This window comes from Ornithodoros turicata, chromosome 1 (assembly GCF_037126465.1).
Source record: "Ornithodoros turicata isolate Travis chromosome 1, ASM3712646v1, whole genome shotgun sequence".
Lineage (NCBI taxonomy): Eukaryota > Metazoa > Arthropoda > Arachnida > Ixodida > Argasidae > Ornithodoros > Ornithodoros turicata.
Window position 1 is genome coordinate 221,738,007 of NC_088201.1, and position 27,870 is coordinate 221,765,876.

General features: G+C 48.1%; 2 protein-coding genes across 2 annotated transcripts; one reads left to right on the forward strand and one right to left on the reverse strand.

Annotated features, from left to right (window-relative positions):
* Positions 1 to 21,368: 21,368 nt before the first annotated feature.
* LOC135395042 (uncharacterized protein K02A2.6-like) lies at positions 21,369 to 22,196 on the forward strand. Its single transcript, XM_064626222.1, has one exon. The coding sequence runs from the start codon at positions 21,369 to 21,371 to the stop codon at positions 22,194 to 22,196; it is 828 nt and encodes a 275-aa protein (XP_064482292.1).
* A 920-nt stretch (positions 22,197 to 23,116) lies between these two features.
* Positions 23,117 to 24,051, reverse strand: LOC135395049 (histone-lysine N-methyltransferase SETMAR-like). Its single transcript, XM_064626235.1, has 4 exons — positions 24,037 to 24,051; positions 23,613 to 23,959; positions 23,452 to 23,508; positions 23,117 to 23,387 (listed from the first exon to the last, which is right to left on the reverse strand). The coding sequence occupies exons 1-4, from the start codon at positions 24,049 to 24,051 to the stop codon at positions 23,117 to 23,119; spliced, it is 690 nt and encodes a 229-aa protein (XP_064482305.1).
* Positions 24,052 to 27,870: the final 3,819 nt, after the last annotated feature.

Consider the following 27,870-nt stretch of genomic DNA (forward strand, 5'->3'; position numbering starts at 1 on the left):
CAGTATGGTATTTACTCAAAATTGTCTTTGGGATTGATAAATTTTGATCACTTCCAATGAGAATGGTGAATGTGATATCCACTTAAAGCAAATTATATTTCTGCGCCATTTTGAATTTGGGCTATTTCCAGCAGGGCCAGAATGACGTCGTAGGAACATCAACAAGGAGCAAGGAATTGCGCTGAGCAGCATGTCCTGAATGGTGACACGCCCTGTAGAGCTACTGAAAGGAACCAGATTATGATCTGAAGCTACCTTGGGAATCGAGCCTTGAAATGGCTTTCTCATCGTGAGAAATCAACAACAAGGCGCGAAAAAACTCACCTATTAACCACTGGAGGCACAACATAACCCTCAGTAGGAAGTCCTAGTACAGGGGACGCAGTTTAAACGTACCCGATAGACGGAGGGTAAGGCCACTGCAAAAGGAAACGCGGTGCATTTCTAGAACGGGGTCTCCCGATTGCAACACAAAACGCAAGCACACACACACACTAAAAGAAAAAAAAAACGGCAGCCACGGTACTCTCTCTTTTGTGAGTTCATTTAATTTGGAAAGTACGGTGCTGGACAAATGGTTAAGGAAAACGCTTCGTCGCATTCCTTCCTCAGGGTGACAGGCTAGCAGCAATTGGGACCGCAGGGACTTACAGACATATGAGTAGGTAACCCAGTCACCCGTTTGCAAGTCCATACAGTACCATTCGCTCCTAGCGTGTCGCTCTGAGGAAAGATGCGCCGGAGCGTGTTCCGTAAACATTTGATCAGCACTGTACAAGTTAGGTTGCAAGTGTTGTTCTTCTGAATTCAACTGAAGATATTATCTTCCGTCTTTCCTTAGGTCTCTCGTAACATCTCGCGCTGTAGGAGAGCAATGTACATTAACTCTGGCCTCACTTTGGATATAGAGGCTCATTCCAAAGAGCAGCCTGCGCCCCTAAACTCTAAAGATGCATTGTGTTCTGGCAGGTGCAGTAACGCTATTCATTGGGTCCCGAAATACGTCTCCGTTACTTGCACTGCAACTCCCTGCAGTCTGCACTACCTTCCGCAGCGCTGGTGTGTGCCTGTGCCCGAGCGAATATGCGCTGTTGTGTTAGTAATACATGTGTGTTCCTCTAAGCCTACCTAAGGACTGTGCATTAAAGGGACCTTGAAGTCATTTTCGCGAATTCCGTGTACTCTGCAGAAAGCCGTTCTCATGATCCATCACTATCTTACACACATCGACTTTTAACCGCATTCAGTACAACGGGGGCGCAGTTATCAGACAAAAATAGCACGGCGTGATCGCTGGATATATGCCTTGGAAGCGGGCTTACGTCATCGCAATGCAATTTTCTCAGCCAACTGTGAACGACGAAGAGGATACACCCTGCGGGACAATGTGGGCGCATGGTTTCGGTTTGGACAAGAACGACGTCGTATATCTGCCGTCGAAATCACTCGAAATATGGCGAAAGGTAAATTGTCAGCAATGGAGGAAGATATTATGCGACACACACAGTGTCTATGGATCGTTCGGTACTCAGCAGCTCGTAAAATGTAACCGACGGAGGTATGTTCTGACGAAGGAGTTCAAAGAGGAAAAGGTGCTCTGGTAATCATGCAGACAGTCAACGGCTATATTACATTTCTCGTAGGATTCTGTGTCAACCGTTAGATACAATCTTGTCACAGGTCAAATTAAAACATATTTCATGGCGAAGTATGCAAGCTTGACGATGAAAGATGAAAGTCACTGAAAAGGTTAGCCAGCTGTAGGATTCGAACCCACATCTTCTGGATTGCCGGTCCAGGGCTCCACCAATTGAGCTAAGCTAACACGCCTTCTCAGCGACTTCCAGGGTGCGTCATCTGAATCATGTGACTTTCACCTTTCATCATTAATTTATTAGGCAAATTTAGGCTTTGTATGTATTTGTCCCTTCTATGTTGTTCCAGCCCCAGAACATCAGTTCTTTCATATGCAAGCTTGTTTGCAAATTTTGCAGTTTGCTCGCAAAAGCACGTCCACGAATCGGGAACATGTTCTGTGTATCATGTCACGGCGAGTTCTCCCCTCGGAAGCTGCCGTGGCAGCTGCCGTTCACGCCCGTGTTTAATATAGAATATATTCGCTATTTGAACAATAAACGAATAAAATAATAATAAATATAATAATAAATAAACGAAATAAAAATGATCGTGGGCTTGTCAAATATTATTTCTTGGCTCCTTTTATGAAATGAGACGGAATTTAATGGGATTGGAGTGTAGGCACAGTTCAACACGGAGTTGTATAAGGAATGATGACCGACCCTGCGCAGTGTGACACGTTCTAAAATGAAGCATTTGGAAAATATAATAACGTTTCCTGCATTTCTTTCTGTGCAAAGATGCAATGGAACTAGCGCGCGCCGCCCGCACAGCTACTGCAACTTTTATGGCCTGCAAAGATGCCTTTATCGAACTGAACATCAAGCCCTCGATAATCCGGGTAAGTAGGAGTTGGAGCACTTAGTTTTACGCTTACCCTTCCTGAACGCTTCGCTTGAGGGTGTTCTGTGCTGTATTTATGCCGTGAACGAGTTTTTTTTAATTTACCCCACATGTAAAGGAGGAAAATTTTCTGCGGAGGACCAACATGAATTTCTGTGAAGGAGCATTGAGGTGACACTTAACATGATCCGGAACCCTCTCTCTTTCCTCAATCTGTCAGTCAAGACTCGCCATGAACAATAATTTCGCTGTCCAGTGTACCGTCCGTGTTCAATCAAATTTAGAAATCCTTATGAAGAATGCAGCAGCCGACGGCCGCTACGGTCCTCTTCGTCGGCGAACCCCTCTGGCTCCTTTGTTTCTTTCTTTTCAGGTCACACGCTGCTTTACCGGCTGTGGCTACGCTGGGCTATGTCACGAGCCACAAGCCAGCGGACTATGCAACGTCACAACGTTGCCTTCCTCATTCCCCTCATTAGCCGATATGCTCATTCTAGGAGTGGAGGATCTTTGAAAGGCGCGCCGAACAGAACCGTCACGCACTGCAGATCAATTGCAAGCTTCGTTTTTTTGCTCAAGTTCATTTTATTTGTTGGAGAACACGCCGCGGGCAAAAAAAGAAAAAAAAAAAACGAAAAATCTGAGGTCACCTCAGTGCTCCTCCGCACATGTATGCGTGAAACGGTTGGGGTTCAACGCTGCTCAGAAGAAAACTTTCACATGACGTGAGGCTGGCTAAAATGATGTGAAGGATATGCTAAGCTTCGTGGTGGGCCAGCGGACATGAGACTGGGTGTGCGTTGCTCGTACGTCATGAACGTGTCTAGGGTAAACGCTGTGGACTGCAAGGCATATACGTTGGGTTAAAGGGACTATCACACCCGTCATGGTCGATTCCAAAACAGGGAGTTTTTTCCGGAAGAGAAACTCAGCCAGGTACACTCTGAAGCTCTGCACAATATTTTCGTATTGGTCTCACACACACTTTACCGGATACGATAGTGCTTCTAAGATTCCCGACATCTTTTCCGGGCGTTCGACACTCGGACACTCGTCAAGGTAAACATGTTAACCAGGTGACAGTGAATATCATCTCCTAAGCCTGATACGCAGTCGCAATTCAGTCGCAAAATACGGGACTCGCAGTGCTCCCGGCATCTAATACTCCGGCTAGTTTTGAATGATCGTCGAAACCAATGGTAATCGAACTAAAGTCACTGGATTGGGACTGGATTAGATCCCCAATCCAGTGACTTTACATGGAAAATGCGAGCAACTCCACTACGCGTGGTGCAGGTCAACTTCTCAAAGGGAGGATAGAGAGGTAGCAAGCGAGCTGGTGGTATAGATCCATAACTTAAAAACCCGAAACTAGGGGACAAAAACACGACAAACCTGTGTTTGTCGTTTTTTTGTCCCCTAGTCCCGGGTTTTTAAGTTATGGTTCTCAAAGGGCATTGGATCCAATGCTCTCTGTGGCGGGTCGACACGCGCTGCACGCTTGATGGCGTTTCGATGGTCATAGCTTTCAATCATCATTCAAGGATGCCTGTGTTACAGGAGCATCCCTTCCTTCGGTGATAGCCAGACACATTCTATCTCACAACCCAAAACAAAGATTTTGCCTCAGTTACCCTTCGTGAGATTCTTTTTCTGATACATCTTACCGCACCTGCAACCATGTATGTCATTTTCTTTGAAATATTCTGAAGGAACTGAGGCCACTCTGCATGTCAACGCGGTTATGTTATGCTGTAGCCACACCATTCCGGAAGGTGAGTAATGCATTCCTTATGTACTCGAGGATTGTTTTCCATATTCATTACATCATTAAATGTGGTGCCATTGTGGTAACATAATGGTTACCATTCCTGAGTTTGAGTTGGAGCTTTATTTCCGCAAACAGTGGTGGAGCCCAGGACCAACGAGCTGGATTGTAGCTCGGGCTAGGTTCTCGGCTCCTACAGTATGAGCGGCAGTTATTCTCAAGATTGTGCAAGACTAAAAAGGACAACGAAATAGGAATTAGATGGTCAAAATGTAGACGCGTTAGACATAGTGCATGGTAGAGATATACGACAAGTAATAGCGGTGCGTAGTATAACCACCATACAAATAGCATGGTTAAGCTCGTTTTTTTGGGTGAAGCTACCTTTCACTGGTAATTTGTGCTCGTTCAGAATACGTGGCATGATAACATAGAAACTTGGATCACTGTACATAGTGCAAGTTTTAGGTGTTGAGCATTTGACTTCCCCTCTAGCGAGTAATACTCGATCACAGGGGATACATTTATATACGGGGGGGGGGGGGGGGGGGGGGGCAAGGACTCTACAATGGGCAGTGTTGTACCCGCTACCGAAATATGGTATCGCGATAGATATACTCGTTACGAGAGTAAAAAGTATCGAAATACAGATATCGATATTTCTTTTTTTACGTGACGGGGTACCGCTACCGTTACAAAAGGAAAGTAACGCGATATTTCTCCCGATACTTTTGTTCTGAATACGAAGACGATGAACATAGAAATATCCCTTACATGAATGCCCCATTTGTATATTAGCGAATGGGGTTTTGCAGTAAAAAGACAGTATACCTATTGTGTAGCTCGAACACTTTGCATGACTTTATCAATAGCTGGTCGTCAAAGTTTTCTTCTGCCATCCTAGCAGGCTGTGGTCTCTCCGGCAGGTGGCAGGGATCATTATAACAGTTACGCCCTGGCCCACATGCCACACATTATGTCAAGCCGACACATACCGTGGAGTCCAATGACCAACGAAACAGCATATCTGGGCATGACACAGTCAGACACGGCAGCTTAGCATTGGAATACAGAGCGTACATACAGAGATATCTATATTGACAAATAATGGTACTGAAACTATTTTGTAGCGCCTAAGAAACCCACTGACAGTTTGGTCGTAAGAAAGGTTACCTGTGATGTTTCTGAAGAAAGATTATCTATCATGTACATCGTTTCTGTCTTATAGATAATTCCTCGATTTGTTCTGGCTGTATTTCCGCACGCCAAGTACGAGCTAGCAAAAACACGCAACGGTCACTCTGCTTGATGAGTGATGTGATGATGTTTAACCAAATCTTGTTCTATACGGAGTGGAAGGTACTTCGTACCAGCTTTTTTATCCAGCCAACAGAGAAACAATACTGTGATCGAGTTTTCAATCGAGAATTTGCAAAGGGCACACTTGGATCTCCATTGCCGCTTCGTGTCTTTAACCGTGCGCGTAATTCTCGATGACGAAAAAGACATAAACGACAAAGATGCCGTGTTTCCAATAAACCATTTGCTGAGTGGCATGTTTAAGATGGTCACTGTTTACGCGAATAACAGGCTCGTCAGGTGCAACGAGTTCTACGTCTACAGGAGTATTTTGGAAGTTACGCTTCATTCGATGGCCCTGGCTCGAGAGACTGTTCACGCGGCTAAACTCTTTCTAAGGACGACGTGCATTAAAGAAACGATTACGACGCACTTCGTCTCGCACTTCGACACTGCGCTTCGAACCGACGGAGGGTGGGAAATACTTTAACATGGTCGTTCACATCAATGCTGACCTGTGCCCACAGCTGCGTCTCCATCTTACCGTGAATGGACGTTCGCATTATTGCTCTTTTGCTGCTGTTGTCAATATGCACAATGGCTAATATCAATAAACGAGTATTGATATCAGCCCACGACGACAACAAAACATACAGTTACAAAGTGGACATTAAAGTGATGACCTTACACTTGACAAAGGTCATGCTGGCGCCTTTCCTGTTTTTTGAATACGAGCGACACCTTCAGACCACTCCAGCGAACTGGAAACTAAAGTGGCAAAGTTTGAGTTTTGGGAGCTTGGACGCTCACTTTGAAAACGTTTAGCCTGAGAAGGTAGCTCGCAAACTATATGTCGTCCTTCTCCCGACGACTGATTTATTCGGCGATATCCATTCGAACGCCTACAAATTCCAGCATTATGATTTGTCACATCCAATGCCCTCAGTCGACGGAGAGCAAGTGCGTGCCAAGTACAACAAGAGCTGAGTGAAAACTTTTCCAGTACAGCTAAGATCGATTCAAAACAAACAGATACCCTCTTTATTTCAACCTGGACATCTGCTCTTCTCCTTCACATGGAACAAGTTGTGAAAAGGGAACATGTGTCTGCAACGCTTCACTAAAGTCCTGTCCGACGCGGTCTTCATCCTCTTGATTTCCGAGTGTCCCAAGCTCGTGCGTGTCGACAAGGGCCATACGGTCACCTACTCGTGCAGAAAAATGTACGACAGCAACATCTTGGAACCCGTCTCCCTGAACCCCGTGACTTCCTCCATGCTGAGAGCCGTTTGCGCTTCTAACGAAGTATTCGTTTTACGCAAACCCGGCTATTTAATCATCAATACAGAAAAATAGAAAATTTTGTGGGCAGCACTGGGTGCTCTAGGTGATAACTTACGACGGGACTCCCGTGCCTTTCCACAACTACAGAGTTTCCGTCATCAAAGAAAACTGAAGGGGAACTCTAATAGCGGATGAGCATAACAACAGGTGAATTCAATCGCTTTTTTGTCATACTGCGCTCTTTTTTTGTATCTACGTAGCAACACGCATATCGGAACACTACTGTATGTCAAATTGTGTATTTTCCTGTAACCTTGAAGGGAATGATGAAATGATAAAACGTCTTCTCGTGAGGGAACTTGCTTCGTAAAATAGGCGCTTTTTATTATTATTTCACGACATACATAACACGCTTGCGAGACGATCTTTGAACGTGCTGATTTGAAGCTTTGCTCGATCCAGCATGACATCCAGGGAAGTGTGGAAAATCCAGTAGCGACGGATGATAGACCGACTGAAACCCGCGTTGATGATGCCCGGGTCGACGTCCTCACCTCCTTAGTGCTTTCCCGAGAGCTGGAGCTTGTTATGTATGTGTGATTCATTTCGTTTCCAATCTTTCCACTGGTGGTGAACAGACGCAAGGGAATGAAAAAATGGCTAATGGCTAAGTGGCTTCGTTATGTCGTCAGTATCGTCCGACACAATGGAGTGTAAACGACGTGATCACAGTAAATATCGATCTGCATCGACGGCATCTTAACGGTTCGATGGGGCCCTCAAATTCATCGGAAGATGCACTAGGTCGTATGATTCGTCTATGCTCTGGTTTGTAGGTCAAGTAACGTGTCACAATGCTAAAATCAATGCCGCCTGGCTACTTGCCATCAACCCTTGTCTCAGTCCTGACAGCTCCCGATCGAAAAATTCATCAAGACTGCATCAGAAATTCTAATGGTCCATTAGAACATTTTGATGGACCATCGAAAAAGCTTGTAGGCACATTAACAACTCCTAGTGGTCCGACAAATGCTGAGCCCGTCAGGTGGGCCAAATAGCCCCACAAAAAGGCCTGATTGTACTACAGGGCCCCTGATGGTCCAACAATGGGTATCTAACTGCCCACCACGTGAGCTTAGTGGCCCCACAGGAGAACTTAATGGTACGACAACGAGGTTTTGCGGTCGAACAGGTGATGCCTCACTGTAGATCGGGGGCCCCTAATGGGACATCAGAGACATGGAATAGCATATAATCGTAAAAAAACACTCCATGCATGACGCCGTAAAGGACATAACTGCAAAAGCTAAGACGGAACCTGCATCCTGTCCTGTACTAGTCTTGTTCGTTAGTGTTTTGTTGTGTCGAATGTTCTAGGCGTTATTAAAAAATGAGCAACGCTGTAGCCGACGTTTTTCATACGTGTTAAATATGGCAACTCGCGTTGTCATTGACAGGCCGATAGATCTCCGACTGTCAGCCTACTAATTTTTTATGCCGTCTTACTCATTACGACTCGGAATATTTTAATATTTCTTAAAGATGCAGTCGTTCGTGATATGTGACCCCCATAAAACTTCCCTAAAACTGATCAGCTTTCAGAGGCTCAAGCTGCGAACACCCCAGCGTGTAAAGACGATTGAGCATCGCCCGACGCTCGCAGCCTATAAGAGGCATTAAAAGCGATAAAAACCCTCTGCCGAGAAACAAACAAAAGGGCGACACAACTCCTAATTTATGTACTTTCGAAATGATAAAGGAACTACGCAGGCTTGATGGTGTGAGAGGGTAACCTTGCAGAAGAGGGCGTTGCTGGCTCAGGTTATTCAAGAGGCAGATCTGTCAATAAAATTCTTGTTCTTCACTCTGTTCTGTGTGTTGTGTCGTCCTTTTGTTTGTTTCCCGGCAAAGGTCTTTCATGTCTTTTAAATTATGAGAACACGAACAGCCCAATTTTTAACAATTTTCTATAAAAGGCCACGTGCCATGCACGAGTACCATGAGCATCCCTAAAACGACTGGGAGCTTCATAGGTGGACGTCGCTTTCCGCATATCCGCCGGACGTCGCGTGTCGGCAGTTTCAAAAAAAAAATCGTAGTCTTGACGGAATTCTCTGATAGAATGCAGTGCTGCGAGACAGAAAAAAAACAGACTGCAGGAGATTGCACTGCAGAGATTGATTCTCGTGGGATCTACAGAATGTCTAAACAAAAATGATTAAGAAACACATATGTTGTGGTCGTCTTGAGTTAATACCCCCAAGCCATTCCTCACTTCAATGTTGTGTGTGTGTCAATTAAATAAATTTAAACACTTCACCCCTTCGGTTTAACAGTGGCAGTAAACAGGGTTATCGGACTCACCAAATCAGGGAAGACAAGCTATAAGTATAGTATATCTGCTGTCTGAATCCACTTCCACTTTGGTGCCAATGCATCAAATGGACCAAAATTCTAGTGGAGAAATGGACACTGCAATCCCAAGTGAAGTTTTGGCCGTTCAGCTCTGGAGAGCGTTTATTTTATTTTTTATTTATTATTTTATTTTTTGACTTTTCTGCTCACCTCTTGAAATGCTGCGTGCATTGTATACCTTGAAAGGTCTTGGAAACAAAAGAGAGAATTCAGGCAAGATAAATGCATAGCAGTCATGACAGGGGTCGGGAAAAAAGACAAAGAAACAAATTTTGTGGTTTTACTTTTTTAGTTTTGTGGAGCTCCCATTAGACCCTTAGGTCCTAATGTCCCATCAAACCGCTAAACCGTTAGTCCTATTGGAGATGTCCGAAATTACGATAGGCCTATTTGCCTGATGGTTTCATTAGGATTGACTCTGATTTTTGAAGAATGGTGGGAATTTCCACCATTCTGATAAGGATCACCACCGTTGTATCTGAGAAAGCGGGTGTTGCCTACAAACGCGTTCACTTCACCTCTAGGCCAACGCCATGACTATTCATAAATTAAAGGTGTCTACCTACAATGAGTTATTGTACTCATATAGCATATGTTCCTGCGCTATTACTTGCTCTAGAGTCGCGCCTGTCCTGCCGTGGTGCATGACGTGCATCACCGACTTCGCGCTCGCGCGGCTCTGCTCGTGCCGACCTCGCTCGGTTCCTTTGCTCATACGCAAATGGATCCAAAGAACGGTAAACTGGCCCGGCGGACGAACCGCCGTGTGTTCCAACAGTCCCACGGGGGTTTAGTTCCGCGTCTAACGACTGTCTCGGCCCGTTCCATGCGCAGCTAGGCTCCAGCGTTTGTTCCGGCCTAGGCGGTGGGCGGTACTGCAATTCCGCCAACAAATCTGCTTGGATGACACGGGCTTCTTTAGCGAGGTCATCGAGCGAAGAAAAGCTTCGCCCCCGCAAATAAGGCTTAAAACGAGGGTGACATTGGCGAATAGCGCGGGCCACCTTCTCGCTTTCCGTCGCGAGCGGCTCAGCTCTGCGGTACAGCTCTTGGATTGCCCGGGTATATTCCAACAGGCTCTCCTCCGCGTGCTGCGTTCGAGTCATGAGTTCCTCGCGCATACGCATTGCATAATCCGGGGGCAAAAATTCCTCCCGAAACAGCCGCTGAAATTCGGTCATAGACGGAAATGCGGGTTGAGACCGGCGCCACACAGCAGCTGAGCTTACCAATGCAGCGGGTAGTATCCGGCGCAGGACGGCTTCGTCGGTTGCTCCCACGGCTGTCTGGTAAGCCTTCAGGTCCGCAAGAAAATCTTCGACGGACTTGGCGTCGCTGTAGCCCGAAAATGTCGGTATCGTCAAGTTCAGGCGTAGCGGGGGTTCCGAGGACGGCTGGGCGGCGGACGTGCTACTGGGGAGCTGCTGCGACAATAAAGCGCAGAGAGCTGTCATCTGCCGAAGCAGGTCCTCCGCTACTGGCGGGTCGTCCTCGTAAACGGGCTCGAGAGGGGGCCTCTTGGGCGGCATGGCCAGCAAATGCACGCTCCCGAACTACGAACAAAACAGCAAAAGCGACAGCGAGCGAAGGGCACGGGCGACAAATGCTGCAAACTACACTGCAAAATACACTAGCTGTCAGTGCCTCCCGGGCGTGCGGCGAGACTGGTCGGGCCCCACGTGTGGGCGCCACTTATGGGCTTCCGCCCCCTAAATCCCACTTGGGGTAGAACCCAACCAGTCTTTTGCCCAACCGCTGCACCGGAAGACACGGACAGAAGTGAAAAGCACAACTCTTTAATCAGTCAACAGGGAAGCGTACACGGGGAAACATTCCTATGAACTTACATGGACTGTCTCCAAGTGAACCGGGCGGGAGCAATCCTTCGAGAACCGCGCTCCACTCAGCCAAAAGAGGCATCCTGCCTATTCGGTCTCGAGTTAAATAATCTTCGCCGGGAGAGACAGCCAGTTTGCCCTCTCCCGGCGAGATAACGGCGCCGCCGTGTGGCCGCGTTATCCCACAATCTGGGAATGACTGCGTGACCGTAGCGACACCGGGGCCGACGACTGCTGCTTCCACAATTTTGTCAGCCTGTTCGGCAAGGTTGGTTAGCGGCAGGCTTGACGCGGCAGCCAAAATCATTTGGACCTCAGATGGAAGGCGCTGCATAAAGAACTCGCGAAGAAGCTGCGTCGAAACTGGGGGCACGATCCCAGGGCAAAGCTTCCATGGAACAGTACAGATAGGATGGGCGGCGATCGCCCAGCTCTCCGGTGTTAAGCAGCTGCAGTGTTAAGCTCCTGCGCAGAAGCTCAACGGACCTTCAGTTTAGCAGCCAGCATTTTCGCAAACGTTCGCTCCAAACTGGGGGCCACCACCCTCGACGCTCTGTGCTTTCTCAGGTGGTGTGTTAATCATTATACAATGTGATAAGCACGCAGCGACGGTGTTGTAAACTGTGTAGTGTTTTGTTTCTTTCCATTATTTTTTGTTTTTTTGTTTGCTGTTCCAACTGGAATGTTACACCGTTTGAGGAAATTATAAAGCAGTATTTCCTGGTACTTCAAGTGTAGCGGGACTCGCCTTCTTGTCACGTGCAACAGTGAAGTGGACATAACTCGAACAGGAGTGGCATTGTCATAGCAGAAACAAAGGCAAAAAAAAAGCAAAAGAAAATGTACGAATTTCGCCGTTATTATTTTACGACTGTGGTTACACTGCGAATTTTCGAATGGCTTTCTTCAGGAAAAGGTTGACATGACAAGGCGCACGTGAACTGCACCCAACACGCCGATATAGTCACTTGAGGTAAATGGACTTGTTTAGATAATGGCGGGTTAGATGATTCTGTCCCGCGCAGGACTATACTTCGAAGCACCACCTGAACTCTTCACAATGCCGAAGTCTCGTCCCGGGATCCCGAGATTGAGAGCGAGAAATCCCGAAATCCCGGAACTGCAACAATGGCTCGGGATTGACAACGCTAGCCTCGATTCAGTTGCTTAGCGCTAACAGGACCTGTTGATCGATGTATTCATACATGTCACTTTATTTCGCCGATATGTTGATGATACACGCTATAAATAGAAAGAAAGATGCTATATACGAGGAAGGAGATAAGAAAATCCACTAGTCTTACGCGGTCACCCAGATGAAATATCACGTTGCCCTGCTAACACAGCGTAGGAGGACACACAGAAAAACACAACTATGATTTATTTTGACAGTGAAGATTTCAAAAGTGGATTTATGAGCGATCTATAACAGCAGATCAATTTTAACCGGTGGGATTTTAAGCGTGGATTTTGCAATGATTTATTTTGAATGGTCCAGCACAGGGTACAACCACTTCTTTACCTCTGTATATGTTTCGTTTCAGATGGTCATGTAGGCGGTATACTCCAAAGATATGTAGGAACACAGCGATTCCTCCTTTCACTTAGGGCCCATGCTTACGCAGTTCTCCACAAGCATTTTTGTATTTTGTGTTGTTTTATTGCGTGATTCTTCTTGTTTGATATAATGTCATTTTGCATATACCCCCAAAAGTATCTAGCTTAGCAGTTTTCACTGCAATTGTAAAACTGCCGTCGTCAGATATAGAGTTATCGTACTGCTTATTATTTTGATGCTCTCAGGCCTAAATAAACATGAGCGAAACTGAATGTCGCCACCTCATTATGCGTACATTTTTCAGAATATCACAAAGTTCAAGGAGACACTGTTTACTTGCATGGACAGAAACATGAGAGTCCTTGAGACCAGTAAGTATCCAGAAAACCTAGCGCTTGGCGGTGTGTATGGGGAAGGGACTGGTGTGCGCTTCGCTGGTACTCATTTTGTCTTGTTGCACAATCCAATGAGCACTCTATACAAACAGAACTGAAGTTACGGAAAACCTGCAGCAAAATAACTCTGAAATGATCACCGATATCGATAATTTGTTCACTCCCAGGTATTAGTCATACTGTCCGAAAACCAAGAGGCACAAACAAAAGGGACAACACACACACAGATCCTATAATATTTGCTTGAGACTTGTATGTGTTGTCCCCTTTTTTGGTCCGTTCATCGGTTATCCTACATCATGATGAACTACAAGCCTGCGTGCACACTGTATCTACAGCCAATTGTTACTGTGATTGATTTAAAAGTAAATTTCTTAATTTCTTACGGCCCTACGACTCCCGTCGTTTTGGATCAAGAATCCAAAGACCTGTTTCGACAAGTCGAAGCGCTCTTCCAGGCCCGTCGCATCCAGAACCAGATGACCAAGTACTGTGAAGTGCTGCCGCTTATCCCGCCGGAGCTCATCGACGGCATTGATGACGTTCTTTCGTCGATACGGCCTGACAACGCGTATGATACGTTGAAATCTGCCATTGTCTCGCGCACGACGGTTTCGGAGCGAGCGAGGATACAGCAGCTCGACTGAGGAGCTTAGTGACCGCCGTCCGTCGCAGCTCCTGCAATCGGATGAGACAGCTCCTGGGAGATCGATCAGACGACCACTCCGCGATCCTCCGCGAGCTCTTCCTCAACCGACTTCCGCAAGATGTACGACTTATCTTGGCTGGGAACGACGATGTTGCCTTAGACCGTTTGGCTAACCTCGCTGACCGCATCACAGATTATGCTTCAGCCGGCGTGACAACAGTGCCCTGCTGCCCTGCTGCCGCGCCGCCTCCGGTGACTACTCTCCGGTGCTGGAAGGTGCCATCGCCCGTTTGGCAGGAGAGATGGAAAAAATGTCGACGCAACTGGCTGATCTGCAAGCAAACCTTCACGGCCAAACTCGCAGGCCCCGATCGAGCAGTCGCCGACGCCCGCGCGCATCGTCGCAGCAGCGTACCCAGAGCCCCCAGTATTGCTAGTATCACCGACGCTTCAAATACCGTTCCACGCGTTGCCAAGCCCCCTGCAGTTGGCAGGAAAACTCTACGGCCGGTCACTAATGTCGGTAACCGACCAAGGCCCTCGACCTGCCCGCCTCCTGTATGTCAGGGACCGAATCGGGAACCACCGTTTCCTTGTGGACACTGGTGCACAAGTCAGCGTTATGCCCGCAAAACCTTCCGACAAGAAAGTTCGTCCGGGTCTCACGCCAGCACTGCAAGCTGCGAACAGGTCCACCATAAACACATACGGTCTACGTTCCCTCACTCTGGATATTGGCTTACGCAGGACGTTCAGGCGGCTCTTCGTAGTTGCCGACGTGGAGCACCCGATTCTTGTGGCAGATTTCTTATATTTCCACAATCTCGACGTCAGCATAAGGCAGCGCCGCCTGCGGGACAATATCAGGAACCTCGTTACCGTCGCTTCCGTCTCTAGAGCACAGTCTGCTGGTATTTGCACATTTATACCAACTTCACGCTACGAGAAGATCTTGGCGTCATTGGCGATCTTGGCGATCCCGGAACTCGTGAAGCCATGCAACCTTTCCGCACCAGTGAAACATAATGTCACGCACCGCGTCACGTCCACCGTCACGGCACGCTTCCGACGTCTTTGCGGCGAACGCCTGGCCATAGCTCGTCGGGAATTTGAGCACATGCTGGACCTGGGAATTATACGACCGTCCGCCAGTAATTGGGCTTCGCCACTACATATGGTTCCCAACAAGGAGGCCAATGACTGGAGGCCATGTGGTGACTACAGAGCCCTGAATGCGAGCACAATCCCCGACCGATATCCTCTACCACACATTCATGATTTTTCTGAGCTATTAGCGGGAGCTACTACGTTTTCCAAGGTGGACTTAGTTAAAGCCTACCACCAGATCCCGATGGAGGCTGAGCATATCCCGAAGACTGCCATCACAACTCCCTTTGGATTGTTTGAGTACGTCCGAATGCCATTTGGCCTGCGAAATTCTGCTCAAACTTTCCAGCGTTTCATCAACGAAGTAACCCGCGGACTGGACTTTGTGGTAGCCAACATTGACGACCTCCTTGTCTTCAGCTCATCCCCCGAGCAGCACGAACACCATTTACGCCAACTCTTCAGTCGACTCCAAGAAAATGGCCTTGTTCTCAATGCACAAAAGTGCACATTCGGAGTGTCGGAACTCGAATTTCTCGGCCATCACATCGCCGCCGCAGGTATCCGCCCTCTCGACCACAAGGTCAAAGCCGTCACAGACTTTCCCAGACCCACTACTATTCGGCAGCTCCGCCGTTTCCTCGGCCTTATCAATTTCCACCGCAGTTTTACCGCAAATTGCGCAGACATCCTTCGGCCTCTCACCGACTTTCTCAGAGCAAAAGTAAAGCCATCGGCAGCCATTCCCTGGTCGGAGACTGCGGACGCTGCTTTTGCAACTGTCAAGCAGGCGCTCGCGGATGCCGCTCTGCTCGTTCATTCGCAACACGATGCGCCCACCCGGCTCATGGTTGACGCTTCAGGATCCGCTGTCGGCGCTGTGCTACAGCAGTGTATATCCGACATATGGCACCCATTGGCGTACTTCTCCCAACGGCTTAACAATGCCCAGACCAGATACAGCGTTTGCGGCCGGGAGCTTCTCGCAATATATGCAGCAGTCCACCACTTCCGCCACTTCCTCGAGGGCCGGACCTTTCACATCTTAACGGACCACAAGCCCCTTGCATTTGTGTTCCGGAACAACCGAAATGACTATCTGCCACGAGAAACTCGGCACCTCGCCTACATTTCGGAGTTCACAACCGATATCCGACATGTCCATGGTGTTGATAACAGTGCCGCGGATGCTTTATCTAGAATCGATAACATCACCGCTCCTTGCCCGATAAGCCTTGAGGACATCGCCGCAGCCCAACTGGATGATTTCGTGGTCCGCGAGCTCCAAGCTGCCCCTCAGACATCGCTTACTCTTCGTCTTGTCCCCATACCGTCGACGACGATGTCTGTGCTTCGTGACACAACCACAGGCACAAAACGTCCATTTATTCCTGTCGCACTCCGCAGGAAGATCTTCGACGCTGCCCATAATCTGGCCCACCCTGGTGTCCGCGCTTCTCAGAAGCTTCTCACGGCACGATACGTTGTGTGACAATGTGACTACCATGCATTCACGATTCACGATAACAGCTTTCATGCATTTACGATTTTCTATCTGTTTTATTCACCAAGCAGCCTGCTGGACCATTTTCGAAATCGCAAGGTGTGGAGCATGTTCGTTCAAAATGGATATGATAGAATGCACACTTGACACAGACAGCGTTCAACTGAGACCTGGCTTATTCAACACACATACATGAGATGGTGATGGTGCTGTGGGCGATTCACCACGATTGTGGGACTACAGTGCTTCGTTGTTTTTGAGAACCAATCAGGGGATGGTGATGAAAAGGATACTCATATACGAGGGGTGTTCAAATCAAACCGGGACTTTTCATTTTTTGCAAAAGTAAAATGAACTTACAGGCGAGAAATTAGTTTTATTTTCCAACGTAAACTCCAGCTCCACTAATGCACTTGTCCCAGCGTTTCACGAGGGCTTGGATGCCAGCAGCGTAGAAATCCTTACCGGCGCGTAGCAGCCATGATCCGACCGCATTCTTGACCTTGTCGTTGCAGCTGAAGTGGCGGCCCCCAAGGAACGCCTTCAGTGGCCCGAAGAGATGGAAATTGCTGGAAGCGAGGCCTGGACTGTAAGGGGGATGTGGCAACAACTCCCAGCCAAGTTCCTGTAAGGTGCGTGCCGTGAGATGCGCGGTATGCGGACGTGCATTGTCCTGTAGCAGGAGGGCTCATTTGCTGATGAGGCCGGGCCGCTTTTGCTTCAGCGCCTTATGCTCATCGCTGAGAACCTGGCAGTAATATGCACTATTGACGGTGATACCACTGGACAGAAAATGAACATGAGCCACGCCAGCATTGTCCAAGAAAACCGTGGCCATGACCTTACCTGCAGACGGGGTGCTTCGGAACTTCTTGGGAGCTGACGAGCCCGGATGCTTCCATTCTTTTGATGCGCGTTTAGACTCAGGAGTGAAATGATGCGCCCACCTTTCATTGCACGTGATGATCCGATCAAGGAACGGTTGTCCTTCAGTGTCGAAATGGTACCTTAGCTCTTGGGAGATTTCCAGTCTTCTCTGCCGGTCAAACACAGAGAGCTGCCTTGGGACCCAACGGCCACTAACTTTACGAAACTGGAGGTGTTCATGAGTGACAGTTTTCAACGTTCCCACAGAAAGGCCCGTCTTTCGAGCCAGTTAGAGAGATGTTGTTCGTCGGTCCTTGAAGATGAGGCGCTACACAAGTTGGATGTTCTCAGGAACACTGACACTGGGCTCTGAGCCGCCCCGGCCGGGATCGTCCTGCACTGATGTACGGCCGTCTCGGAACCATTTCCATCACTCAAACGCTTCGCTGCGGCTGAGTGTATCGTGACCAAACTGAGCCTGAAGTCCTCTGTGAATTTCAGATGACTTTACAACTTCATTCACGAGAAACATCATGATGATTCGCTGTTCGATGTGCGCGCTCACTTCGTTGTCGGTCATCTTATCCAGCACGTGTCTTCTGTTTTCCACAAACTTTGGTCCACCACGTGGTGAACGCGGACGCCTGTCGCGTGTGAAAATTACGAAAAAGAAGTAGCGCGAGCCATTTGTACACTCAGGAGACAGAAAGTCCCAGTTTGACTTGAACACCTCTCGTACATCTGTCGCAGTCCGGCAGAGTGTAGAACGCGAAGGGCTCGCATGTGGTGGGTAGCGTTCATCCACAGTCCAAGAATTTTGGCTATGTCGAACGATGGCTATGTCGACGTCATGTGGTCGAGGTCGTCGGTCACTCCACAGGTGGGCAGGTGGAACATGAGGTGCAGCGTAGTCGGCGTTCCATGGCAGACTACAAAGTTCGGCCTCATGTAAAAGGGAGCGCCATTGAAGAGAAGAAAGTTTAAGAGAAAGCGTAGTGACTACCAGAGGTAGAAGACAGTGAGTTACGTCGTGCTGTATGTTGGGGCCGGTGGGACTTGAAAGGGGTATCTACGGTCGCAAGAAGAGGACATTACCAGGAAAAGAGATGCGTGCTATTGGGCGCTCAAGGCATCTATGTCTGCTTCCTACCGCTAATCATGACGTGTCCGGGGATCAACTAGCATGCGACGGTGTCCCCGCAGCTGCCACCTTCTTTCGGGATACCAGAGACGACAGGAATCATGCAGCCCCGTACCCCTATCCGTATTCAAGCACAGAGAGCTAGTCTGGAGAGTTCCGAGACACAAAAGCGACCTCTATCGGAGACAAGCTCGCAGATATCTCACTAACATTGTAGATGGATCTTTCAGTGATGCTAGCTTCTATGATTTGGCGTCCGTGCCGAGACTGGTGTTTAGAAAAAAAAAGGAAACAATTAGGACATGTGCTCAGATACGCTTTTATTGTTAAACGAACATCTTCCGTGAAAAAACTGAAATATTGATCTGCATAGGTGGTGATTTAAGCACTGATATATTTCGGCCCAAGCACGACAGTGTAGAAGATACCCTCATTGAAATATCTCGCAGTTTTATCCAGAGATACGTAAAATTGAGCCGCATAGAGGTTGCCCCTGTGTGTCGGGAGTCTCCAAACTGGTATGGATTGTTTAAGTGAACCAGTTTCTAGTTGAAGGCTGTCCGTGTCCGTCCACTTCTTCTGTGGCTACGCTCACATACATTTTCAAAGCATTTGTCATCAAAAGATTGTAATCGTCTCCCTTGAAGTCTCTCGTCTTGTAACTGCACAATGTATTTTACATAAACTACACCAAGGATCAGCCATGAGCACCGTGGCTGACCTTTGTTACTTTAGTCCATGCTGCAATGAGATCAGTGTCACGTACAATTGGTGTAGCGAGCACCAACGACGGCTCATCTACCAATGGAAATCCGCCTCTTGGAGACATGGGGACGTATTCCATTGGCCACGGGCAATCTGGGGACTGTGATTGAGCTGACGGAGTTCCACGAGGGTGTCTAGATTAAAGGCCAACCTCAACCGGTACAGTTCGGCTGAACAATGCGCATATTTTGATTTCAAGTGAAAGCGCTTTTATTTTGTTACCACACTTCTGAAACTTAATTCTGAAGCTGTACGGGAGAGCAACTACCAGTTCGATAGGTGGGTAATTATATCATGGGATATTATTAGAAACCCATTAGCAAAAAAAAAATAATAATACAGAACGTTGAATCTTGTGTTTATCTATAATGCTAAGAATAATAAGGAAAGTTAATTGTTCACACATATGAGGTTTGCCATTGTCAAATGAATCTTCATCTCTCCTTAGCACTCGCGGGCACTGTACTGCGCAATACACTGGCTTCACAGACACGGGTTCGGGGCTGCGAACCGGTTTGCGAACCGGTTCGATTCTTGGCGTGGCGGAACCGGAACCGAACCGGAACGAAATCAAAACAACGTGAACCCGAACCCGAACCGAACCCGTATTTTTTGCGGTTCGACACCCTGGTAAAAATATTTGGGGGCATTTACAAATGTGCTCTTTGCTATACGAGCAATCAGTCTTCGGTATCCAAATACATACCACCACCTTCGTGATCTAAAAAACAAATATATACTCGATGGGTTCTATGCATACAAATCTTAAGGAGTATGCTAGAACGAAACCTCTGAAACTGGGACTTACCGGCGAGGGAAGTGCCATAATGAATCGGCATGCGTTGCCGCGGTGCATGCAAGAAAAATAATCCGGTAAGTACACACAAATCATAACGCAAAAGAACTTTGGGAACAGTAATACACAATCCTAACCCATGAAACCCTGAGATTTGGAAATAAAACCAAACACGGAGAAACGCAGGCACGACACGGACGTCTCGACCAGCATTGGTAACATGCCTGGATAGAGGCGGACAGTGACAAAATCCGTGCCCAACGGAAGCAGTGGAGCAAGCGTTGCCAACTCTTTTCGGAATTGCGCCTGCTTTCGCGGCCTAAAAATACGCGACGGTCCCTCGGCTGATTCAATAGAGAGTTTTAGCAGACGGGCTCCGGTAAATTCCGATCGCCAATTGATTACGGTCGGGAAGAACCGATCGTATCCGGCAAGGGTACGCAGAAAAGCGGTTTAGCAGACCGGAATGCACCGTATGTGAAGCAGGTGTGTGACCGTAAGTGAAGCACCGTATGTGAAGCGGGCGCGGCATATCCGTCGACCCGGAGAAGACTGAAGCCATCAGGGCCATGAAACCGCCAGGATCAGTCGCGGAGCTCCGATCTTTTATCGGCATGGTCAACCACTTGATGAAATTTCTCCCCCGTCTGGCTGAAAAGCTAAAGCCGCTAAGGGACCTGTTGACGTCGGACGCAGGCTGGTTTTGGGGCCCGAGTCAGCAACAGGCCTTTGAACAGATTAAGGACGACCTCACAAAGGCTCCATGTCTCGCCTACTACACAGGGCAACACCCGCTCACAGTCTCTGTAGATGCATCGTCCTACGGCCTTGGTGCAGTTCTCCTACAAGAGGACAGCGAGCACCGCAGACATCCGGTCGCGTACGCATCCCGGGCACTTTCACCAACCGAGCAGCGCTATGCGCAAGTTGAAAAGGAGGCCCTAGCTATTACATGGGCATGCGAGCGCTTCAGGATGTATATTTTGGGCCTGCAGTTCCACGTAGAGACGGATCATAAACCACTGGTCCCTATTTTCTCCACGAAACGGATAGACGAGCTGACCCCAAGATTGCAACGGATGCGCCTACGAATCCTGGTGTACGACTTCACGATTGCACACGTCCCGGGCAAACTGTTATACACGGAGGATGTTCTTTCGCGCGCTCCGGTTAGTAGCAGCGATGAAACATCATTGGACACCTTACTGCGGTAGTACGAACTACTCACCGTTGAGCTACTCCCAGCATCCGGGTCACTGCAAGCACGTCTCCGGAGAGCTCTACAGAGTGATGACGCCACATCAGAGGTCATGACGTACTGCGGTAACACATGGCCACCAGCAGACGAGATGAGCCATGAGGTGCGTCGGTACGCCAGCTTTTCCAGTGAGCTCTCTGTCGTCCAAGGACTCCTGTTCAAGGGGAAGAGACTGGTAATCCCATCAGTGATGCGACAAGAAATTTTGGACCGGCTCCACGCTGGCCATCAAGGTGTTGTCCGATGCAGAGCAAGAGCGAGGGTTCCGTCTGGTGGCCCGGTATCGGTGAACACATCGCCAATTTTGTGACCAGATGCCCAACATGCCAAGCACACAGGAGATCCCGGGCGGAACCCCTGCTTCAGACCGAACTTCCGCCGCGACCTTGGCATACCGTGGGCATGGACATCTTCTACAAAGACAAACAAAACTATTTGGTCATCGTAGACTACTACTCAAAGTTCTTCGAGCTGAGGTGTCTTCCAAAGACTACGACGGCTGACATCATAATGGCATTGGGTCCGGTGTTTGCCTGTCACGGCATTCCAGCGGTGATAAGGACTGACAACGGGCCGCAGTTTGCCTCGAAGGAGTTCGCCCGATATCTGCAACGGATCGGTGTGGTCCACGTGACGTCCAGCCCGTACTACCCTCAAAGTAACGGCCAGGCAGAGCGGGCGGTTCAAACGGCAAAGTCTCTTGTAGCCAAGTCGTCAGACATCTACGACGCTCTTCTGGCGCAGCGGACGACCCCAGGGAAGACCGGATACTCACCGGCGGAATTGCTAATGGGACGACGTCTGCAATCCACGGTGCCAGTTCCACAGAGCTTTCTGCAGCCACAGTGGCCGTACTTGGAACCGTATCGAAGGAGCTACGCCCAGGACCAAGCGGTCCATGCAAGGCACTACAACCGGAGGCACAGGGCCTCATCTCGCCGGCCTTTCCGAAACCGAACGGCCGGTGAGAATTCTCGCAGGAGCGGCAGCACATGGGGCCATCGTCGGTCAGGCCTCTACACTCAGGTCCTACGTCGTGGCAACTTCAACGGGGATAACCAGGCGCACTAGCCGGCACCTGCAAGAGCAACCGTCCGCTTTGCCGCAGTGTGGACCACAAGGCGTCGTATCAAGTCCAGGACGCGTGACCACACGTTCAGGGAGAGTTGTTAGACCGCCCGAGCGTTTCGGATACCAGTGACAGGACACTGAGACTATTCGTTGGTTTGGACATTTGGGAATGGTTTGGCGTCTTTCGGAAAGGGGGAGGTGTTGTGTGCATATTATATGTTGTATTACATGACGACGACAATGTGACGAACGACAGGTGGTCACGCGCCACCGCATGCTACGCGAGGATTGATGAAAAAAAAACGTTCTGATCTGGACTGGATAGTCACGCCTGCTTGATCTCGTCGCTAACCGCCGACTACGCGACAATATTCTTCGAACTAAAGTTCATCGATTGTATAAAAAGACTGAGCTTGTGCAAGAGAGTGACACAAAAGATGACGCGACAGAAACAGCTTTCATGCATTTACGATTTTCTATCTGTTTTATTCACCAAGCAGCCTGCTGGACCATTTTCGAAATCGCGAGGTGTGGAGCATGTTCGTTCAAAATGGATATGATGGAATGCACATTTGACACAGACAGCGTTAAACTGAGACCTGGCTTATTCAACACACATACGTGGCGATTCACCACGGTTGTGGCGGTACAGTGCTTCATTGTTTTTGTGAAGCAATCAGGGGATGATGATGAAAAGGATACTCTTATACGAGGGGTGTTCGAATCAAATCGGGACTCTTCATTTTTTGCAAAAGTAAAATGAACTTACAGGCAAGAAATTAGTTTTATTTTTCAACGTAATCTCCAGCTGTACTAATGCACTTGTCCCAGCGTTTCACAAGGGCTTGGATGCCAGCAGCGTAGAAATCCTTACCGGCGCGTAGCAGCCATGATCCGACCGCATTCTTGACCTTGTCGTTTCAGCTGAAGTGGCGGCCCCCAAGGAATGCCTTCAGTGGCCCGAAGAGATGGAAATTGCTGGAAGCGAGGCCTGGACTGTAAGGGGGATGTGGCAACAACTCCCAGCCAAGTTCCTGTAAGGTGCGTGCCGTGGGATGCGCGGTATGCGGGCGTGCATTGTCCTGTAGCAGGAGGACTCCTTTGCTGATGAGGCCGGGCCGCTTTTGCTTCAGCGCCTTATGCACATCGCTGAGAACCTGGCAGTAATATGCACTATTGATGGTGATACCACTGGACAGAAAATGAACATGAGCAACGCCAGCATTGTCCAAGAAAACCGTGGCCATGACCTTACCTGCGGACGGGGTGCTTCGGAACTTCTTGGGAGCTGGCGAGCCCGGATGCTTCCACTCTTTTGATGCGCGTTTAGACTAAGGAGTGAAATGATACGCCCACGTTTCATCGCACGTGATGATCCGATCAAGGAACGGTTGTCCTTCAGTGTCGAAATGGTACCTTAGCTCTTGGGAGATTTCCAGTCTTCTCTGCCGGTCAAACACAGAGAGCTGCCTTGGGACCCAACGGGCACTAACTTTACGAAACTGGAGGTGTTCATGAGTGATAGTTTTCAACGTTCCCACAGAAAGGCCCGTCTTTCGAGCCAGTTCGAGAGATGTTATTCGTCGGTCCTTGAAGATGAGGCGCTCCACAAGTTGGATGTTCTCAGGAACACTGACACTGGGCTCGGAGCCGCCCAGGCCGGGATCGTCCTGCACTGATGAACGGCCGTCTCGGAACCGTTTCCACCACTCAAACGCTTCCCTGCGTTGAGTGTATCGTGACCAAACTGAGCCTGAAGTCCTCTGTGAATTTCAGATGACTTTACGACTTCATTCACGAGAAACATCATGATGATTCGCTGTTCGATGTGCGCGCTCACTTCGTTGTCGGTCATCTTATCCAGCACGTGTATTCTGTTTTGCACCAATTTTGGTCCACCACGTGGTGAACGCGGACGCCTGTCGCGTGTGAAAATTACGAAAAAGAAGTAGCGCGAGCCATTTGTACACTGAGGAGACAGAAAGTCCCAGTTTGACTTGAACAGCTCTCGTACATCTGTCGCCAGTCCGGCAGGGTGTAGAACGCGAAGGGCTCGCATGTGGTGGGTAGCGTTCATCCACAGTCCAAGAATTTTAGCTATGTCGACGTGTTGTGGTCGAGGTCGTCGGTCACTCCACAGGTGGGCAGGTGGAACATGAGGTGCAGCGTAGTCGGCGTTCGATGGCAGACTACAAAGTTCGGCCCCATGTAAAAGGGAGCGCCATTGAAGAGAAGAAAGTTTAAGAGAAAGCGTAGTGACTACCAGAGGTAGAAGACAGTGAGTTACGTCGTGCTGTATGTTGAGGCCGGTGGGACTTGAAAGGGGCATCTACGGTCGCAAGAAGAGGACATTACCGGGAAAAGAGATGCGTGCTATTGGGCGCTCAAGGCATCTATGTCTGCTTCCTACCGCTAATCATGACATGTCCGGGGATCAACTAGAATGCGACGGTTTCCCCGCAGCTGCCACCTTCTTTCGGGATACCAGAGACGACAGGAATCAGGCAGCCCCGTACCCCTATCCGTATTCAAGCACAGAGCGCTAGTCTGGAGAGTTCCGAGACACAAAAGCGACCTCTATCGGAGACAAGCTCGCAGATATCTCACTAACATTGTAGACGGATCTTTCAGTGATGCTAGCTTCTATGATTTGTCGTCCGTGCCGAGACTGGTGTTTAGAAAAAAAAAGGAAACAATTAGGACATGTGCTCAGATACGCTTTTATTGTTAAACGAACATCTTCCGTGAAAAAACTGAAATATTGATCTGCATAGGTGGTGATTTAAGCACTGAGATATTTCGGCCCAAGCACGACATTGTAGAAGATACCCTCATTGAAAGATCTCGCAGTTTTATCCAGAGATACGTAAAATTGAGCCGCATAGAGGTTGCCCCTGTGTGTCGGGAGTCTCCAAACTGGTATGGATTGTTTAAGTGAACCAGTTTCTAGTTGAAGGCTGTCCGTGTCCGTCCACTTCTTCTGTGGCTACGCTCACATACATTTTCAAAGCATTTGTCATCAAAAGATTGTAATCGTCTCCCTTGAAGTCTCTCGTCTTGTGACTGCACAATGTATTTTACATAAACTACACCAAGGATCAGCCATGAGCACCGTGGCTGACCTTTATTGTTACTTTAGTCCATGCTGTAATGAGATCAGTGTCACGTACAATTGGTGTAGCGAGCACCAACGACGGCTCATCTACCAATGGAAATCCGCCTCTTGGAGACATGGGGACGTATTCCATTGGCCACGGGCAATCTGGGGACTGTGATTGAGTTGACGGAGTTCCACGAGGGTGTCTAGATTAAAGGCCAACCTCAACCGGTACAGTTCGGCTGCACAATGCGCATTTTTTGATTTCAAGTGAAAGCGCTTTTATTTTGTTACCACACTTCTGAAACTTAGTTCTGAAGCTGTACGGGAGAGCAACTACCAGTTCGATAGGTGGGTAATTATATCATGGGATATTATTAGAAACCCATTAGCAAAAAAAAATAATACAGAACGTTGAATCTTGTGTTTATCTATAATGCTAAGAATAATAAGGAAAGTTAATTGTGCACACATATGAGGTTTGCCATTGTCAAATGAATCTTCATCTCTCCTTAGCACTCGCGGGCACCGTACTGCGTAATACACTGGCTTCAACACACCGCAGAGAGGACTTTTGTGTCAGCGTCACGTAAGGTTGACCGATACTGTTATTTCTTCAAATATAACTGAAATTTTTTGAAGCATCAAACTAGGTCAGTTTGTTACAATGCCCAGCTTGCGCATCTCGACACAACTGTCCTCGCTTTTGCTACGCTTTGAAGCATTTGGCATAGGAAGAAGTGGCCTCCACTAGTAGCCACTGCAGTACATCTCTCTGAAGGGATTCATCCGTGTGGAAGTTCTTACCTCTAAGGTAATGTTTAATGGCCCCAAAGAAATAGTAATCACTTGGGGATACATCGCGGCTGTAAGAGGCACGGGTAAAAAACCCCAGCGCATTTCGGCCAGGGCTTATACCGTCAAATTCGCCGTGTGAGGCCGGGCATTGCTATGAAGAAGAATGACCCTTCCTGACGACATTCGAGAGATTTCCTGCGAACTGGGTTCCGGACGACTCCCTTTAACGACGTAGTAGTAGACGTAGGAGTAGTACCGGATAGTAATCGTGACCCCTAGCAACAAGAAGTCCACACGAATGACTCCCCGCTTGTTCTAGAAGACAGTACCTATAGACTTCAGAGCAGAGGACTGATTTTTTTTTCTTTTTCTGGCGGAAGGCAAGGCTTCCCTGCTGAAAAAAAAAATCATACAGGCATCTGTATGAGCAATCACATCGAGCTCAGGGTGTCCTAGCTAAATCTCAACATATTTTTTAAAAACATATCTATCACTTTTTCCGAGATGAAATCAATTGCAATAGAGCATGTGCTCAAGGGCCCTCCCTAGGAGGGCTTTACCAGACAGAATTTGAAAATTAATTATCGCTAACTAATTGACAAGGGGCAATGAAAAAATATTTTCGGATAGACCACACAACTGCCAAGCATGTACAGTTGGTTCCATTCTTGTAGAACACTCCGTTTTTCTTTAGCCCCTGGCCCTTTTAGGATGGGACACCCTGTATGTGTTTATTGGATGAGAAATCACATGAGCTTCTATGAGCATATAGGATCTATATGAGCCTTCTCATATCTCATACAGCTTATGAGCCATATGAACATTCTTATACAGCCTATTCATGTACATGAACCGTCTGTGCAAACGTGCAACATGCGTGATTAAGCTACAATAACAACGCTTGATTACAAAATACCGGTTAATTCAGGTACTGACGCGACGTAGGTCCCTCGGAAACCTTGCCAAATGCTTTTTGATGAGCTTTTTTTTTTCGTTTCTGTATAGGCACCTTTGATGTCGGTGGTTTACCTTCTTCTGCTAATTTGACGAAAGTATCTGTTGAAAAAGAAAGAACAAAATTAGAACTGCGCTAAATTTCTACGTCTAAAAGTATTCCAGTTCCCACAACTTATACAACCGTATGGGTTCGTGCTGAAATGGACATAATTAGGGCTTGTTTCTCATCCCCAAAGCATAGATCACACCTTCGAAACATTATGTTGTATTTAGTTAGTCAGAATAACGCACGAGGTCATTTTGCCGATTGAACGTGGACGTAACTTTCCTCCAATGGTGGTGACGTCCAGTGGACGCGGATGTAAAACATCTGAGTATGTTTGCGCAGTGCTTACAAAACTGAATACATATACTTGTTTGCTGGCCACTTCAGCAACAGGTTAGTCACACCCAGTGTTTGCGGCTTGCTTCAATTTGAAGCATCCAAATACACACTTTTTGAAGCATGTTAACGTGCGATTTCGGTGCGATAACCACAAAATTTTGGTACAAGAATTTAGTGCACGACTTTATTTAAACACTCTATACACACATGTAAAGGCTTCAAGAAGTACGCTATCAGCGAACGCTTTCCATAAAGAGTCAGAAAAAGAGCGAATATGGCAGTTGCAGACAGGTAACCCGAGAGACATTAAGAACGATAACGGAAAAACAGGACTGCAACGTACCTGTAATGCGCACACGCCTCCCACGGCTTCCAGTAGGTTGATTCCAACGTACACACACAAACCAGCTTTGGTGGTCACTGAAACGCCACAGACG